Source organism: Lissotriton helveticus, chromosome 3_1, assembly GCF_964261635.1.
Source record: "Lissotriton helveticus chromosome 3_1, aLisHel1.1, whole genome shotgun sequence".
In the NCBI taxonomy this organism is placed as follows: Eukaryota; Metazoa; Chordata; class Amphibia; order Caudata; family Salamandridae; genus Lissotriton; species Lissotriton helveticus.
Genome location: NC_136061.1, coordinates 1,422,352,000 through 1,422,368,430, shown reverse-complemented (window position 1 = coordinate 1,422,368,430; position 16,431 = coordinate 1,422,352,000). Strand labels below are relative to the sequence as shown.

Here is a 16,431-nt window from a genome sequence, read left to right as displayed (position 1 = left end):
GTGAGTGTTTGTATGGGTTTGTGAATGTGAATGTCAGTGGTTGTGTGGAAGTGTGTGTATGAGGTGTGGTATGGGGGGTGAGTGATTCTGTGGATGATGTCATCAGTGATGCCCAACATCACCTCTCAGAGTAGGAGAGGTTGCTGAGATTTTACATTGACTGCAATCAAAACATGGATTATAGGCATTTTATAGGGTTCAAAGGCTGTGCAAAGAGAACCCAGTCAAGGTGAATAGGCCTTTGCATCTGTTATTCACTGGACAAGAAGCAGCCCTATGAAAGCATGTTGACCCACAGACGGGGCCAAGGGTGCTACAGTGGTATTTCTGAGAGGGATAATACTGTTTTATACATTTGCAGGTTGCGACAATCTTTTATGCATGCATTTATGAATCATTACTGCTTTGACAGCAAGGTCTGGCTGGAATATCACTTTGCCCGCTTGATTCTGCAGGACCTTTTGGTCTGAATCCACTCTTCTTACCCTTTACCTTTGAGGAGTACAGCCATGGTACATATTCTAAAGGTAAGTAAACTATGGTTAGGCATGTCTATCTGATAGAGACTACGAGGCTGCAGATTCCTTAACGTAGAATTCTCCCCAGGCTTGAGACTGGATCCGGATTTTTTTTTGCCACAGCATCCCTGTGCGCTGGGGGGGACGGCATCGCGCGACTCCGCCCAGGCGTCCGCGCACGTGACGTCAGCGAGGTCACATAAGTCCCACCCCGATGTGCCTACGTCCGTTTTTTCCTTTTCCATGTGCAACGAGGATCCGGTCTCTGTTCCGGGCCTGTTTAGGCCCCTTTTCTCTTCACTATTGTGGTTATCTGTGTGGAATAGTGTGCGAATGCCTTCGGGCTTTAAGACTTGAACGTCGTGTGGGCGCCTTATGTCGACGACGGACCCTCACCTTATTTGCATGTGGTGTTTGGGGGAAGATCACGGCTCCACTGATTGCGAGGTGTGCCAACAGTTGAAGCCGCAGTCACGGCGGGAGCGCCGGATGAAACTGCTCTCGGCGCGTCTCTCAAGGTCGGCTTCATTTCATCGATCAGCTTCTGCGGAAGGTTTTCGGAGCGGGTGTCGCCGTCGTCCTCATCCCTCTCCTGTGGCGCACGAGCGTCGCTCCCCAGTGGTTAAGTGTCGCAGCTTGTCCCAGGGGGATGGTTTCCGGACTGTTGGGGGCGTGGGCTCTCTGTGGGTAATGCGACCCGTGTTTCGTCCCCCTATCCACCGTTTGCCAGTGAGGGGGTGTCGAGAGCCTAGATGGAGTCGTATGGAGCAGCCTTGCAGGCTTTGCTGGCTTCTCCTCCTTCCCCTCCTGGGATGTCGGCGGATCCCGTGCATTGCGCGGAGCCCTCCGTGGCGTCGCCGGTGGCTCTGGCCCCGGTGCCAACTGGCTCGGCTCCAGGCTTGGAGGATGTGGTGCCGTTGGGGTGTGGCCCTTCGGGGGTCCCTCCTTCGGACCACGATGCCTCCGCCTAACCGCGAACTCCAGCGTGAGCCCCTGTGGTGTCGCAGGTGGTCGCCGGGGGTCAGGTTTCATCCCGAGCCCCTCTTGGGCCCTCTGGACAGGCAGCGGCCTCGTCTATGGCTGAGGTGACGCCGCTACGGCACCGGGAACTCCTGACCCAGGCGCCGCCACAGAGGTCGGTGGACCCTCCTCGTCTCGCTATGGGTCGTGGCTGGAAGGGGACTCCTCATCCCCCTCCGGTTCCTTCTCATTCCTCCACATAAGCGGCTGCCGAGTCGGAGGTTGAATTGGCCTTCGCGCCGCATGGGTCAGCGGACCCCCTACGTCCCATTCTGCGTCGAGGCTGGGGGAGGGCTTCTTGTCACTCCCCAGGTCCCTCTCGTCCCTCCACACAGGCGGCTGCCTCGTCGGAGGTTGAGTCTGCGCTGTCCCTTGGCCACTTCGGTGCTGTGTGACGTGGGAGAGGCCTGTCTGGCGTCTCCTTTGGCGCTGGATAATGACATCCTGCTGTAGGCTGCAGACTCTACGCCGCCGGACAGGCGTCGAGTCGAGGACTCGTCTTTGGACGCTCCCTCTACTCCGGAGGTTGGGTGCCTGCTGGTGTCGTCCTCACCGGAGACGGGCTGCCGTGTGGTGGCTTTTCCCCCGGCGTCATCAAAAGGCGACTCCCCGCCATCCCAGAGGCCGCGGTTTTCGCCGGCGGAGCAACAGGTACCCAACTCCTCGGTCCCTCCTTCTACTTTTCAGGTCTGGCCTTTGCCTGTCCCGCTTGGCTTCGGGGACGGCTGCCTTAGTTTGCAGCCGTCCCCCACGGAGTAGCTGCTTTCTCCACCGCGGGGCCCTACGGAGGCGGGTGTGGCTTTCGCTCGTGCTGTGTCCACTGCTGTGGGCATTTTTCGCATGGGTGACCCAGTTGCTCATTTTCCTGCAGATCATCTTCTGGAGGTTCTCCACCAGGGCTCTGGTGGGAGAGAGCTGTTGCTTCCCTTTGAGTGTTTGCTCCTTTCTTCCCTGAATGGAGACATGGAGGCGTCCCGCCACTGGGGACCCGGTGCCCCATCACCGGCACCTTCCAGCACCTCATGACCTGGCGTGTCTTTCCCTCCACCCCTCTGCTTCCAGCCCACTTTTGCCGACTGTTTTTCCCTCCCTGCCGCCTCTGTTGTTTCCACTGTCCCGGGAGGCCCGCTTGCTGGACTCTTGGGGGCGCAACATGTTCACCTCGACCAGCGCTGCTCTGCGGGCCCTTAACATCTTATGTGTGTTGGCCAGGGCCTCCTTTTCTTTGTGGGACTCGGCTGAGTCCTTGGGATCCGCCGCTTCACAGCAGTCTCTTCAGCTTGACTTGCGGCATCATGCACTGTATGGCCGGGAGCTGGCGGCGTTCATTCTTCGCTCCGCTCTGGACATATAAGAGGTGCTTGGTCGTGCCATGGCTTCTTCGGCTGCCCTTTGCTGCCACGCTTGGCTTCGGGACAGTGTGTTCCCTGAGAATGTTAGGGAACGACTGGTTGATTTTCCCTTTGACGGCACCCTGTTATTTCATGCCCCGGCAGACTCGGCCATCCAGAGGTTCTTGGCAGGGCTTCGTCGTTGTTGTCCTCCTCCTCCTCCTCTCCCTCAGTGACTGGTGAGTTGATCTGGTTCTCGGACCTCCTCTTGGGCGAGTCGCCCTTGTTGTGCTGTGTTTTATGGCCACTTGAGTCTTCTTTGGTGGGATTGTGGCTTGTTGGCTGCTGGACGGCCCTTGTTGCCTGTGTTTTTTGCTTGAGTTATCTGCGCTGATTGGCCCTGAGATTAGGCCTTCTGTTTTCTCTTGGGCTGCTTGACAAGCCTTCTGTGGGTTTTTTTTCCCCGCGGCTCTTTCGTTTTTCCTCTGCTGCAGAAGTTTCTTCCTAAGAGGGTTCCCATGTCTTGGGACTTAACGTACCCTATGTGGGGTAGTGGTAGCTGATATATAGCTTGCGCTATGCTAGGGGGTTGTGGTAGCCTTCGAGCCTCTGCTCTCCATGGCGTTTATGTATGTTGCAGATGCTTCTTTAGGTCATGTGCGCGGACCCCTCGTGGTAGTGTGTCCGGGCATTTCCTCGCCTTTATACTCCTGTTCTGGAGGTTGGGATGGTATCATGTTTTTCCATTTTTCAGGCATAGCCTGCCCGGTCTTCCTGGGGGCCCCGGGCTCTTCTTCCTGTTTTCCGGCTGCTTATTGCTGCCGCTCTGTCTGGTCTGTTGATTTCCGACAATGGTGGGCCCACCTTCTTTTCCCTCGTTTCCTTGGGCCCTCTATGCGGCTTCTTCTTTTTTTTCTTCTTCCTCTTCCTTCCCTGGAATTGTCTGGAGGTTCAGTTGCCTTGTAGAGGCATGGGGTGCTTCAGCCTCCCCTGGCCTTGCCCTTCTTTCCTCTGTTAAGTGTGAACAGGCTTCTTGTTCTCCTTTCTTCTTCCCACACCCATCTAGGGGTCAGGGGTGTTCTGCTTGTGGGGTTCCCCTTGCCTGGGAAGAGGGGCTCCTCGTCCTGTCCGTTGGACTGATCCCCTGTGGGTCCTTCTGTTATGTCCAGGCTGCTGGGGTCCTTTCGCAGACCCTCCTTCCCCATGGGTATGGCTTAGGGTATCTATTCTACATTAAGGAATCTGTGGCTAGTAGTTTCTATCAGATGTATGAGTTACTTACCTTCGGTAACGATGTATCTGGTAGAGATGATTCTAGCCGCAGATTCGTTCACGGCCCGACCTTCCTCCTCGTTCTGCGAGGCCCCTTTTGACTTGGCCTTCTGCAGCCGCCTTCCTGTGGATGGCTATGTTTCTGTGAGTGTATTCTTTGCTCTTTGACAGAATGTTTTTGTCTTTTTTCTTGTCCTTCCTCCTCTTTGGCAATTTAGGGGATGGGCCTATAGGTACTCCTGAGCCCCTCTGTCCTTGTTGCTTCAGGATTGGGGCCTGCCTTTGATCTCGTCCCTTCCCTTCCTCCCTCTTGTTTCTACGGTCCTTGCACCTCTGCTACCTTTTTGGTTTTGGTCTCCTAGCAGTGCTTTGCTCTTTCTTTCCTTGGAGGATTGTCGCACTCTGTGCTAGGACTGCATTGGAGGGCTGTTGTTCCCTGTTTGTCTTGGAACTGGTTCCCCTTCGTTGTTCTTGGTTGGGATTATATTCCTGTTCAGGTTGTCTTGACATTTTGTATGTGTGCCTTCTCTCAGTGGGGTACGGCCTACATTCTGGCAGGGTGACGGCTCCGGGCTGGGCTCTGTTCTTTACTCTTTATTCTTTTCCCTGCCTTTGGGCACTGCAGTGTCTGGCACTGCTCCTTTTTTCCAAATGTTCTGCTATTTCGCACACTGTTCCCATGTTCCCACAGTTTGTCGGGTGGCTCCGGGTTGTGGCGCGGAAAAGTTCTCAGAAGAAAACTGACGTAGGCATGCCGGGGTGGGGCTTATGTGACCTCGCTGACGTCACGTGCACGGACGACGCCTGGGCAGAGTCGCGCGATGCCATCGCCACGGCGCGCAGGGATGCTGTGGCAAAAAAAATTCCGAATCCAGTCTCATGCCTGGGGATAATTATACGATAAGGAATCTGCGGCTAGAATCATCTTGACCAGATACATCGTTACTGAAGGCAAGCAACTCGTACATCAGAAGAACAAGTTAACTTTCTAGTGGATACTCTTAATAACCACATATGCCTCACTGCCCTCCCACTACCCCGTTCTTTGGTGTAGTTTCTTGTAACATCTAAAAAGGTCCCAAATTGGAGATCCGCATATTGCCTCAGACAGTTTGTTCTACACTCTGCATCTGCGGGGCCGAACAAGAAAGCTACAAGAAACTGCATGGGTGTGCAATTTCCTAAAATATATACTTGGGGAAGGGACAGAGTTCTTCGGAAATCTACCTGTCCAGTAAAAAGAATACACTTGTCCCTTTAGCCGCAATTCACAGCGGTGACACATTATGGCTGCAGTCTCATTATATAAAAACTCTGCTATTAGCGTCCCTGATTATGCCAGGGCTCATGCTGTGTCAAGGTTTGAATTCCGCCAAGGTTAAAATGTGGCCCCCTTTCTGTAAATGTATACATGCCCCCTTTAGGAGTTGAGCAGAGCTGTATTTTATTATGAAATTCCACTCTACTTGATGAGTGGCCCATTACTTTCCCACCCAGATTTACCAGATGAGAGAAAGAGACACGATTTTACCAGCAGAAAAATGTGGCCTGATTGCTTTCAGTTCCGGCTGTGTTTTAGCCTGGGCCTGTTTTCCTACCTCCACCCACCCTTCAGCCATGGCACAACGAGACCAGACTGCAGTCTCCCCCCCACCCTTCCCCCTACCCCATCTCCTCCCCCGCTGTAGCCTCCTCGTGCATCCATTTTTTTTTTGCACATTTATATACCCGAAGGTATTGGAGCTCTTTACATGAGCACCGATTACTTACACATTCAGGCACAGGGAGATGAAGTGATTTGCCCAGAATCACAGGATGTGGACGTGACCCCGAGGCTCGAACCCTGGTTTCCAGCACCAAATTCAGCAGTCTAGCCAACGGACCACATCCTCTCCCCTTGCAATCTGTCCAGCCAGAGCAGGTGTTAATGTGAGCAATAATACCCACAGACAAGGGGTACCATGAATACTTCAGCCCCGTAAAACCAGGTCTGCATGACAATTGCCCATTCTTTCGGTATAATCTCTTAATTGCCTGGCACTGATGGGGTGAAGGGTGAATTTGCCACTTCACAGTAGCGTGCATCTCCTGATTGGGCGGTGGGGGGGCATACCGAGGCTGAAATTAAGCGGGAAGTTGTTCCAAGGTTCAAATGCCTTGTGAGTCTGTGAACACTCATAACTTAACATGTTTTAGGGTATTCACAAACTCTTTTCCAATCTCTATCCACAGTAGAAAATGTTTAAATTGTATTCCTGCAAAAAGCAGGAGAATTTTTGTTATGATGGTAAAAAGGGGATGTGGAGAAAGTGAAATTGGAATTACTCCGCATCTTTTCACATCAAAAAATTTCAGGGAAGCATTAACTACCCGGACTGACATATTTGCTAATTTCAATATTATCAGGGACCTGAAGCTACACCTGGAAGCCAGCCAAGACAAGGAGATCCCAATTTTCTAGCGTATCTCGCTGTATTTCAACTACCCTGTTTTCACCAACCTACCTGCCCTAAAAGTCAGTCAGCCGCTACCTATGAGATGGTCCGAGCACCACCTTATATCTGACACCACAGGGTGTATGCCCACCTCAGGACGCCCCTCGGAAGCCTGTCCTAAAATGTCCCTCGCAGAAGGTAGATGCCGGCCATTTTCAAGTCTGCCTCCTCAGTCAGAGACTGCACCTCCCCGATAACATTAAAACGGCTTACAGCATTTTGTCTGAATGGCTTATGCATCCCTGCCAAACTGTCCTACAGCCGTAGAAAAAAGTCCAGCCCATGGTTTAATAGGAGTCTGAACCAGGCCAGGAAAAACTTCAAGGTCCTTGAACGGGCGTGCAGATGGCAATACGACCCGGAGCTTAAAACACAATATCGGGTGGCTATCAAGGATTACCATGAATCCATCCGAAAATCAAGAGCCAACTACTTTGCAGACAAAATAAAAAATAGCATCAATCCAGCAAAATGCATCTTTTCCTTGTTAAAAGATCTCAAAACCTCAAAGCAACCCAATAAATCATCATTTACCTCCAACCATCAATGTGAGGCACTCGTCTCTTTCTTTGTCAAGAAGGTCGAGGACATCTACAAAATCTTTCCCTCCACTACTAACAATGCTGGCCCCACCACCCCGACCAACCCCACCGTTCCCCCTCTTTCCGCTTTCCCCACACTTTCCCAGGAAGCTATGTCAACCATCTGTAATAAAATTAAATCAGGATCCGCAGCAGACCCTCTCAAACCAGATCAGTTCCTACCTCAGCTTCTACTCCCCTTTTGCGACTTAATAAACCTGTCTCTGTCCTCGGCATAGTCGCCGTCTCATAGAAACATGCCAAGGTGAACCCCTTTCTCAAAAAACCTACCTTGGATGACTCCAAGCCTGAAAACTTATGCCCCATCTCACTGCTCCCTCTAAAATTCCTGAATCTTACATTAACTTCATCCTTACCACGTACATAGAAGCTAATGAACTTCTGGACCCCTCGCAGAATGGTTTCCAACCACGCCACAGCACTAAATCTGCCAGACTGGCAGTTACTGAACATGTTCGGAGCTCCCTGAATGAAGGACTTTCCTCACACCAATTCTTCTTGAGCTAAGCACTGCTTTCGACAGTCTCTCATCAGATCCTCTTGCGGCGTCCACAAGATATCGGTATCAGAGGGGCAGCCTTGAATTGGCTCTCATCCTTCCTAGCTGAAAGATCCTTGCAAGTGATTGCCCCCCACTCTTCAGCTGTCAGACACACAACATGTGTCATGGGGTGCCATAGGGCTCCACTCTGAGCCCCACCCTATTCAATACATACATTGAACCTCTAGCAGCAGTGGCAAAGGATAGGGGTCTGACTGTGATCGCCTATGCTGAAGACACACATCTTGTGGTTGTGTTATCCAATAACTCCGTACAAGATGCTGCCAAGTTTCAAAACGACCTATCGGCCATCACAGATTGGATGCCATCCAATTGTTTCAACTAAATGCCAATAAATCTGAGATCCTTCTCTTAGGCAAAAACACCCACATTTGTAGTGAACGCTGGTGGCCTTCCACCCTAGGGTCCCCTCCCGTACCCAAATAGACCATAAAAAATCTGGGCATCTGGGTTGACTCTACCATGACCTACCGGGTAAAACCAAAGTCAGTAACCGGAGTTTGTTTTGGACTCCTACGTGGACTCAAACCACTGCTTAGATTCTTCTACGCCAAAACACCCGCGAGGTCATGATCCAGTCCACCATACCTTCGAGACTGGACTACTCCTGCTCCCTATATCTGGGTGCCAACAAAGCAGGGATACGTCTCCTTTAAACGGCACAAAACTTGCCGCTCAGATGCTATTTGGCCTTCCCCAATCTTGTTCTAGCTCCAGTTTCCTGCGTAGGCTTCACTAGCTCCCAGTGGAGAAAAGAATCAATTTTAAAGTTCTGTACATTTCTCACAGAATTCTGAATGCCCAAGCCCCCGATATCCTAGCCAATCTCCTCACCACTTACATACCGAACCACCAGCTGCGCTCCTCTGACTAACACTTATGTTCATCCTGTTAGAAGAGAGCAGGCCGGAGGGCGTTCCTTTCATGCCCTCACTCCAAGACTCTGGAACGCCCTTCCTGCCAACATCAGAAGTATACAAGATCTTGCGTCCTTTTGGAAGGCCATAAAAACTTATCACTTTCCTAATTAACTTCCTCGCCTAAATCTGCAGTCTACTGTTCCCTGTTGGTTTTAGAATTATGCGCTCTACAAATCCGGTAACATAACAGCATTTTTGAGGCAGTATGGAGTCACAGTGGAGCCTAACTGTGCCACCTGCCGGTGTGCAGAAGCTTGGCTGAAGAATTAGAGTAATCTAAAGGTGAGAAAACTTCATTTAAATAAAGAGCGTTACTGAAGGTAAGTAACTTATTCTTACTGTTAATAGAATTAACTGATGTAAAAACAAAGTAGAGCAGTGGCTCCTCTTTGTACATCATATTTATTTATTCTTTGTTTTGTAGTGCTCTTATCATGCAACAAGCAGCTACTGGAGCCAAAGAGTTTGGCAAATTGTTCTTCCCCTTTTGTTTTGGGGAAATTCTTAGAGCGAAATGCTAACATTGCATTTAATTGATTTCTCTGCAGAATTTGTGACTCAAGAAAGGGGTGTACATCTGTATGACATGCAGGGAACACCCCCTCCCAACACGTGCCATTTCTGAAATGTTTAAATAAAAAATACTCAGTGGAAGAACAAACTGAATATGTAGTATGCTTTTATTGTGCCCCACTTTAATCCTGTCCGGGCTAAAGGCATGGCTTTTGTTTTTTGGTCCTTCTTGCTTTTGTCATGTAACAATTGCCAGTACTGGTGTATTTGGCCAACTCTTCCACTTCCAGCTTCTTACCTGTAATTGGTTCTGAATTGCTTGCCTTATGTGTAGCTTGGTGGGTAAAGCACCCCATACCACTGTCTTTGTGAAGGTCCAAATCGAGCACTTGGTTTAAAGATGGGCTTCAAGGTGTGTGTTGTAACTGAGAGTTTAATGCTTGGTGTGGCTTTCGATCAGCTCAATCCAAGAGGTTCACTGCCACACATGCTACTCTGCTGACTGGCCATTCGGTGTACCGTAGTCAAGATGCGCGAGCATTAATCTTCCTGGCCAGTCTCCTTTAGATACCTCACACAGTGAAGGAACACCATAATAAGATTCTGTGCATTGCATCACATTACCATTCCTTCAAGCATTCATTGTCCTCTACATAATTCATTGGCTTACACGAAGGGGGAAGCAGTGGAGCGATTCCCAGGCCGCAAAACTATCTAAATCACTCTGTCACCCCTTTTTTTTTTTTTAGCCCTTTTTTTTTTTTAGCTCCTTGGCTTTCTTTGTGTTCTTGGGGAGACGGGCATGCCATCCTCGCTATCATTTTCCTTGCAGTTCCTCTACGATTAGTGATTTTATAGTTGGGTCAACTGATAGTTTTATAGCTGTGCCCTCTGCCTGACAGAGAGAGCCACACTATGTTAAGTGTTTGACTGGGAGTCAGATGTCCAGTTCTGCTAAACCAGTGTGTAAATGTAGTGTGAGGTTAGGCTAAGTATTGTAAATCTGTACTTTTTTTTTAGTAACTTCAGGCAGGTTTATAAACACTTGTCCAAGACCTGCAAGAACTGCATTCAGAAGGCTCAGGTGCCTAATGATAATGTACAAGTCAGATGGGAAAAAATGACTAGAGATAGCATAAGTAGAGAAGGCTCTTCTACAGGCACATCATACTCTATGGTAGTATGATGCTACCCTTGCACATCATAGGGTACGGCTGAACCTGCTGCAGAGCTTCAATACTGGAGCTTCACAGTTGAGAATCGTAGATGCAGTGGAGGATCACACCTTTTATAGTGATGCCAAGTCCAAGGCAAGCTCATTGGCACACAGTTGAATTTTGAATATGCAGAAAAGGACACCTGATCCATTGTGCATGCATGTTTTTCATAACGATAGCGTCTACCTGGGACTCGTAGTTATTATCAAAGAGTAACACAGCTCTAAGGAATCCCCATGGCGTTCTCCCAGTCCATACAATTCGGTATCAAAGCTAAAACCTCACCAGATATTTTTATTAGCAGGTAAGCCATTTGTGAGGTATTTGATCTGTGGGACCTTTCATAAACGAAGCTGCTCTGTTTGTGCCCTGACGATGGCTATGGGCAAGTTAAAATATTCTCATGTCTTGCAAATCGCCACATAGAAAACAACAAGTATAGGTAGCATCCATATGAGGGTTAGAGATCCCGTACCTAAGAGTCAAAAGATGGAGGTGCGATGTGTGGAAATGGACACTGAGCAGAACAAAGGTATTTAGCTTTCGTTTATACTGCAGGGCATGAGCAGAAGGGCTGTTACAAGGGGAGTTGTAGAGATATTCAAAATCATATTGTAAGAAAGTACCTTCTTTTTGCATGGATGCCCGCACTTTTTTGCAAAACTGCTGATGTACTTTGACTGAGTGTGCCCTGGACTCCTGCCAAACAGGTACACATGACGTACGTTATTTCATTAAACTGCATGGAAGACAAAACCCAACTGGCCACAGGGCAGTCCCTTGTAAATGATACCACAGGTACCAAGGGCACTGTCGCCAGGGAAGGCCCCATGGCCTGCAGCACTTATTGTACCACCCTCAGAGGGTACACACACGCACTCACTCACTCACCATGAGCCCCTACAGTGTCTAAGCCAATTCTTAGACATTGTAAGTGCAGTAATGCCATTAAGAGTTTATGGTGCTGGGAATTTGTCATTACGAACTCCACAGTACCATAATGGCTTTACTGTTAACTGGGAAGGTTGGTATCCAACGTCTCAGCATATTAAACCCACACTGATACCAGTGTGGGACTTAATAAAAAATGCACACAGAGGGCATCTTAGAGATGCCCCCTTAAAATCGACCTAACACTAGTTTCCTGCCTGAGTGGTTGCTCGCCTGCTGCCACCGCCAGATATGTTTCTGGACCCCTGAGTCGAGAGCCTGTTGCTCTCGGGAGTCTGAAACAATGCACATCCTGGGACGAGGTGCCAAGGCTCCTCCCCCAGAATGGGCAGGGTCCACGAAGGGGGAAGTTTCAAAGGCCTGCCGCCTTTGTGAGCTTCCTCAGGCCCTTTGCTGCTTCCAGCAACTGACCCCCACCGCTTAGAACCCCCACTTTGGGCGGGAGAATCAGCAGGAAAACCAAGTTAGGAAGGGAGGTGTGCCCACTTTTGCCAACACCACCACTCAGGTGTAGGGAGGCGAGATGAAGCACAACTCTCAGTCCACGCCATCTTGCACATGGGTGGGACCCACTGGAGGGTGGTATAATTGGGGGAGTACCCACCCCAAGGAAGGGACCCATTGGTCCCAACTTTACTTACCTGTAACACCCCTAAATGTAGTATTTAGTGACACCCGTGAACCTTGCCTTCTCGGACAAGAAATGACCAAGAAGAAAAGAAGGACCGAACAGCCGTGCCGAAGCTAAGAAGAGGAGGACGCCCACTGACTTGGCCTCAGCCCTACCGGCCTGTTCCCATCCTCGAACCTGAAGAAGTGAACTCTGGTGTGTCCTGCAGCCAGAAACCTCAAGAACACCGAGAACCTGCCCTGCCTTCCACAGAAAAGACTTTGTCTACTGTGAACACTGGCTTTGTTCATCCACAGACTCTAGCTCCCGCCAAATCCGGTTGTCTGCTCCACTCTGCACTTGTCGCCCATTGCCCGAGTTCGAGTGGCCCAACACCACAAGGAGATCTCCCCGGCGATCCTGACCCGAGATCTAGTGATCTCTGACCTGCCGCGAATCTCCCAGCGAAGCCTGCATGCTCTTTCTGGAGGAACTCCCCGACCGCGACTGGAGCTGGTAACGAAAACCAGATGCCTAAAGATACCCCAGCATCCCCAAGCATCCCAACTTACCTCTCCAATTGGTGGTCACCTCGAGAAGATCTTCGTCCCTGAGTCTGCAGTCTTTGTTGAAACTGGAGAATCCACATTGAAATCAACAGGGCACCCGACCACAAATCTGCACTCTGTACCTAGCCACCCCTTCGCCGCTGCTGGTGCATTTTGTGTGCTAAACAGGATCCCCCTTTGCCCTCAGCCTAACACCAGGCGCTTTGCTCCCACAACCCAGTGGCTTTGCTCGTAAGAAGCCACCAACCGGATAACATTGGGCCTCAGGGCTCTGCACCCGGCCGCCCTAGTGCAGCTGAGGGTATTTTGAGAGTGCATCCTTGACCCCAGGGGAACACTTGTTCTAACCCCAGAAACTCAACCCGAAGACCGACTTGCCTGGTAACTGATAACTTCATTTCTCTTCATAGGAATACATTGACTGTTTTTCTCTGAAAAATTATCTAAGTGTGGAGTTGATTTGTATGGTAACCTGAAAAACTACAACTGTGCAAAAACGATTTTACTTACCTTTTCTCTAGGAACTGTCCCAGTGTGATATCTAGGCTTATTAAACTGAGTAGAAAAAGTAACTTTAAAAGTAATCTGAACAGTAATTTCGATATTTTGACTTACATGTATTTCAATCAAACTGCATTTGAACCTACATTTAATTGTAAACACTGCATAAGATTTTGCAAAGCATTTATTTCACTTACCGGTGCCAGGCTTGGCTTGGTTCTAGAAATAAAATAACTTCATAATATTTTTATACAACCAAAATTGGTTGAGTGTGTGAAGACATTTGCTGATTGAGGGTGTACAGCAAATGCTTAACACTACTCACTGATAAATCCTTCCTGCTCGCCCACACTACCACAAATAGAGAGCAAGGTGTTATCTACTTTTACCTCTGCCTACCTTTGGGGTTCCATTGGACTCTGTGCCCACAATACCCCATTTTGGTGTAGTATATACAGAGCCAGCTTCCTACACATATAAATAAGACTAGTCTTCTATAACTAGCTCTAGGGGGCTAACCGGAAAATCATACCATGCCACAACAATCGTCAATTTTGGGAAGTGACTGGGAGTGCTTTTAGTGTAGACATGTCTGGGATGAGGAGCTGTGATTGCTCTTCTTGACCTAAGGTTCCATCGGTACATAGTAGCATTACAAGTGAGATTTAGTTATCGATTATGATATGCGTGTATTTTCTGATCTGTTCATTTGAGAACAGATATAACGTTTTGGATGTTGATATGGCTTGTTTATTTTCTGCTCGTATGTAAAAATATTATTATTACTTTCCTTTAAACCGAGATATCTTTAATAGATTTACGTAAATCTAAACAATACCCAGGCACAACAGGAAGCTCCACCTGCCTCCTGGCATAAAACATTGAAAATAGTAAATGCTACCATAAATATATCCTTCAAAGGCGCGAAACAGGTGCCTGTCGTAGCTTGTTATTGCAATGATTATTTTTGTTCTATTTGATCCACTTTTTATGAACTTTTTTGTGATATGCTTTCTCCTATATTAAAACAGTGCACATATTGTATTTCAAAAGTAATGCATTTGTTCATTTTTGTAGGTGTTTTTTGATCTGATGAGGGAAGTAAGAACAAAGAAGATGTCTGAAAACAAAGACAAAAATGGCAAGAAGAGTGGAAAGAGCAAGAAGAGTTTTAAAGAACGATGCTGTTTGCTGTGATAGGCCATGTGAGGAGAGTTGCTGTTAGCCAATCGCCACTAACTATATAGTTTTAAAACTCAGATTGTTTTTTCTAATGCCATAAAGCAAATCTAATTATTTAAACACTGTTACTTTGTATGCATATCTGGCCTTTTTTCACGTGCATGTTTCTTTCTTTCTCTTTTCTTTGGGAGACAAGGGCATAGCTAGTTAAAACAACTGAAGGCAACCCTTTGGAAAATTGATATCACAAGAAATGTTTATACCTTTTTCCTTTTTGAAAGGGCACATCATCACCAAGTTTTGGTAATGTCATTTTTTTACCTTACCTATAATTTATGGGTGTTCTAATAAATGTAAATCAGTGGCAAATGGGTATTGACGTTTTGTTTTATAAATGTGGAATTCTAACAAAGGGGTGTTCTTGAATGGTCTTGTAAAATGCAATTTCCTTAAACGCCATATTAAATCCCTAGTCTCATTTTTGAAGTCGTATGTGTGATGATGCCCAAGCTTTTTTTTTACCACTACCTCATTACTTTTAGAGATCAGACTTGTGTATGATTACTAAATGCTACTGTTGCCTCTTTCTCAAGCGGAAACTCTGGAAGACATAACTTAAGAAATAGCATTTTCTCTGAAATATGACTCTATTTTACTGCAACCCTAGCTCTGCCATTTCCCTGTTTATTGATCCAGTGCTCCTGCCACAGAAAATTAGTGTGCCAAGAAGTCCTCCTGTATTTGGCAGCATACATTAAATGAATTTCCAGACATCTTTCTCTGTCGCTGTGAACTGTATGCTCAGTACAAATTTCCCGATTTATGAACAAAGGAGCTACCGCAGAACGTTGTCCTGAGAGGAATGATGTTCGCTTACAATGTGATAACAGATGTTTCAGTATTGCTGCTCATCGTTGATATGATGAGCTATGTATCAAATGAGATATTGCCAGGCATGCAGCTTTTTTTAATTCTTAATCTCAGGTATGTGTGATCTCCCAAGACCGTTATTTGTTGGACAATTCAACCGCAGTATTATCTGTAAACTACTTGACAGCGAAAATATCGGCCTTGAGGATGAACTGTCAGTAATGTTGTTAAAGGCAAATAGCTGCAGAAGGTCTCTTTAATAACAATTTGGCAGTGTTGGACCTTAAAATATTGAAGTTTTGTAATGTTTATTCCCATGTAAACAGCAGTAATCACAATCTCCATGTGACACTGACTATTCCGGCTACAAGTGTTTGGCTCAGGATGTAGCATTGTGTCCCAGGGTAAATTGTGTATTGCAAAAATGACTATGCTTCTGACATGACTTGTTGGTTCTAAAAAAGCTGTTATTTTCATAAAATGTTTGCATTAAATACTTTACAAGTCCCATATTGATGTATGTTTAAAGGCTGTTGCAAATGCCAAGACTGTTATTCATATAACGTTAAGACCGACTCAGTTGTGATCATTGCAAGATTACTTTTCTTTCTAGGTTTAAGAGTTTTAAATCGGTTCCCTCAGTTTTTGAAGACACTTGAACATCAGGAACATACTTTGAGCCAATTTGTATTCAGGAGTACTACTCAATGTGAATCAGTTTCCCATTGTTCAAAAATATAGTCAGATCATACAAAGTGTAAATGTATTTATTTTAAGGAAATCAGACATTACATTTGATGGGAAAGTTACATTTAGTATTGTCAGTCAGTCAAAATGCTATATTCGCTTAACTAAAACCATAAAAGTACAAACAATAAAATCTTTTAAATACGTTATAAATATAAAAATATCTTCCTCCAAATCAAGATAAAAATATCTGAATGCTTCAAGATAGAATCATAGCCAGTCGTTACTACATAGAAACCAAATATACACATAATCAGATAAGCTGTGTTTTTCCTTTTTCTGACAGCCGCAACTAAGAAACTAGCGATAATAAAATATTTCCAAGGATTGTTCAGCATCTGTATATTAATGCAGGTCTTAATTGCAAGAAGCCTTCATCTTTTAGTAACGGTAATATAAAACTTTTACGGATACAATGATAGTATTACAGGACATTGTGGTGGCTTAACCATATTAAACATTTGTCAATAAAAAATAATTTGAGCCACAGCATATTTGTTCGGCAACCAGCTTCTATAATATTTTTCTTACAATTGAAGTATGTTGGTAGC

General features: G+C 47.0%; 1 protein-coding gene across 3 annotated transcripts in view; it reads left to right on the top strand.

Annotated features, from left to right (window-relative positions):
- Window positions 1-15,643, top strand: part of RALB (RAS like proto-oncogene B) — a 344,523-nt gene extending 328,880 nt beyond the window's left edge. For all 3 annotated transcript variants that reach the window (XM_078682072.1, XM_078682074.1, XM_078682073.1), the window contains one exon: window positions 14,159-15,643. In XM_078682072.1, coding sequence (XP_078538198.1) covers window positions 14,159-14,278 — 120 coding nt within the window. In that variant the 3' untranslated portion in view covers window positions 14,279-15,643. The remainder of the gene's footprint in view (window positions 1-14,158) is intronic.
- The last annotated feature ends 788 nt before the right edge of the window (window positions 15,644-16,431 follow it).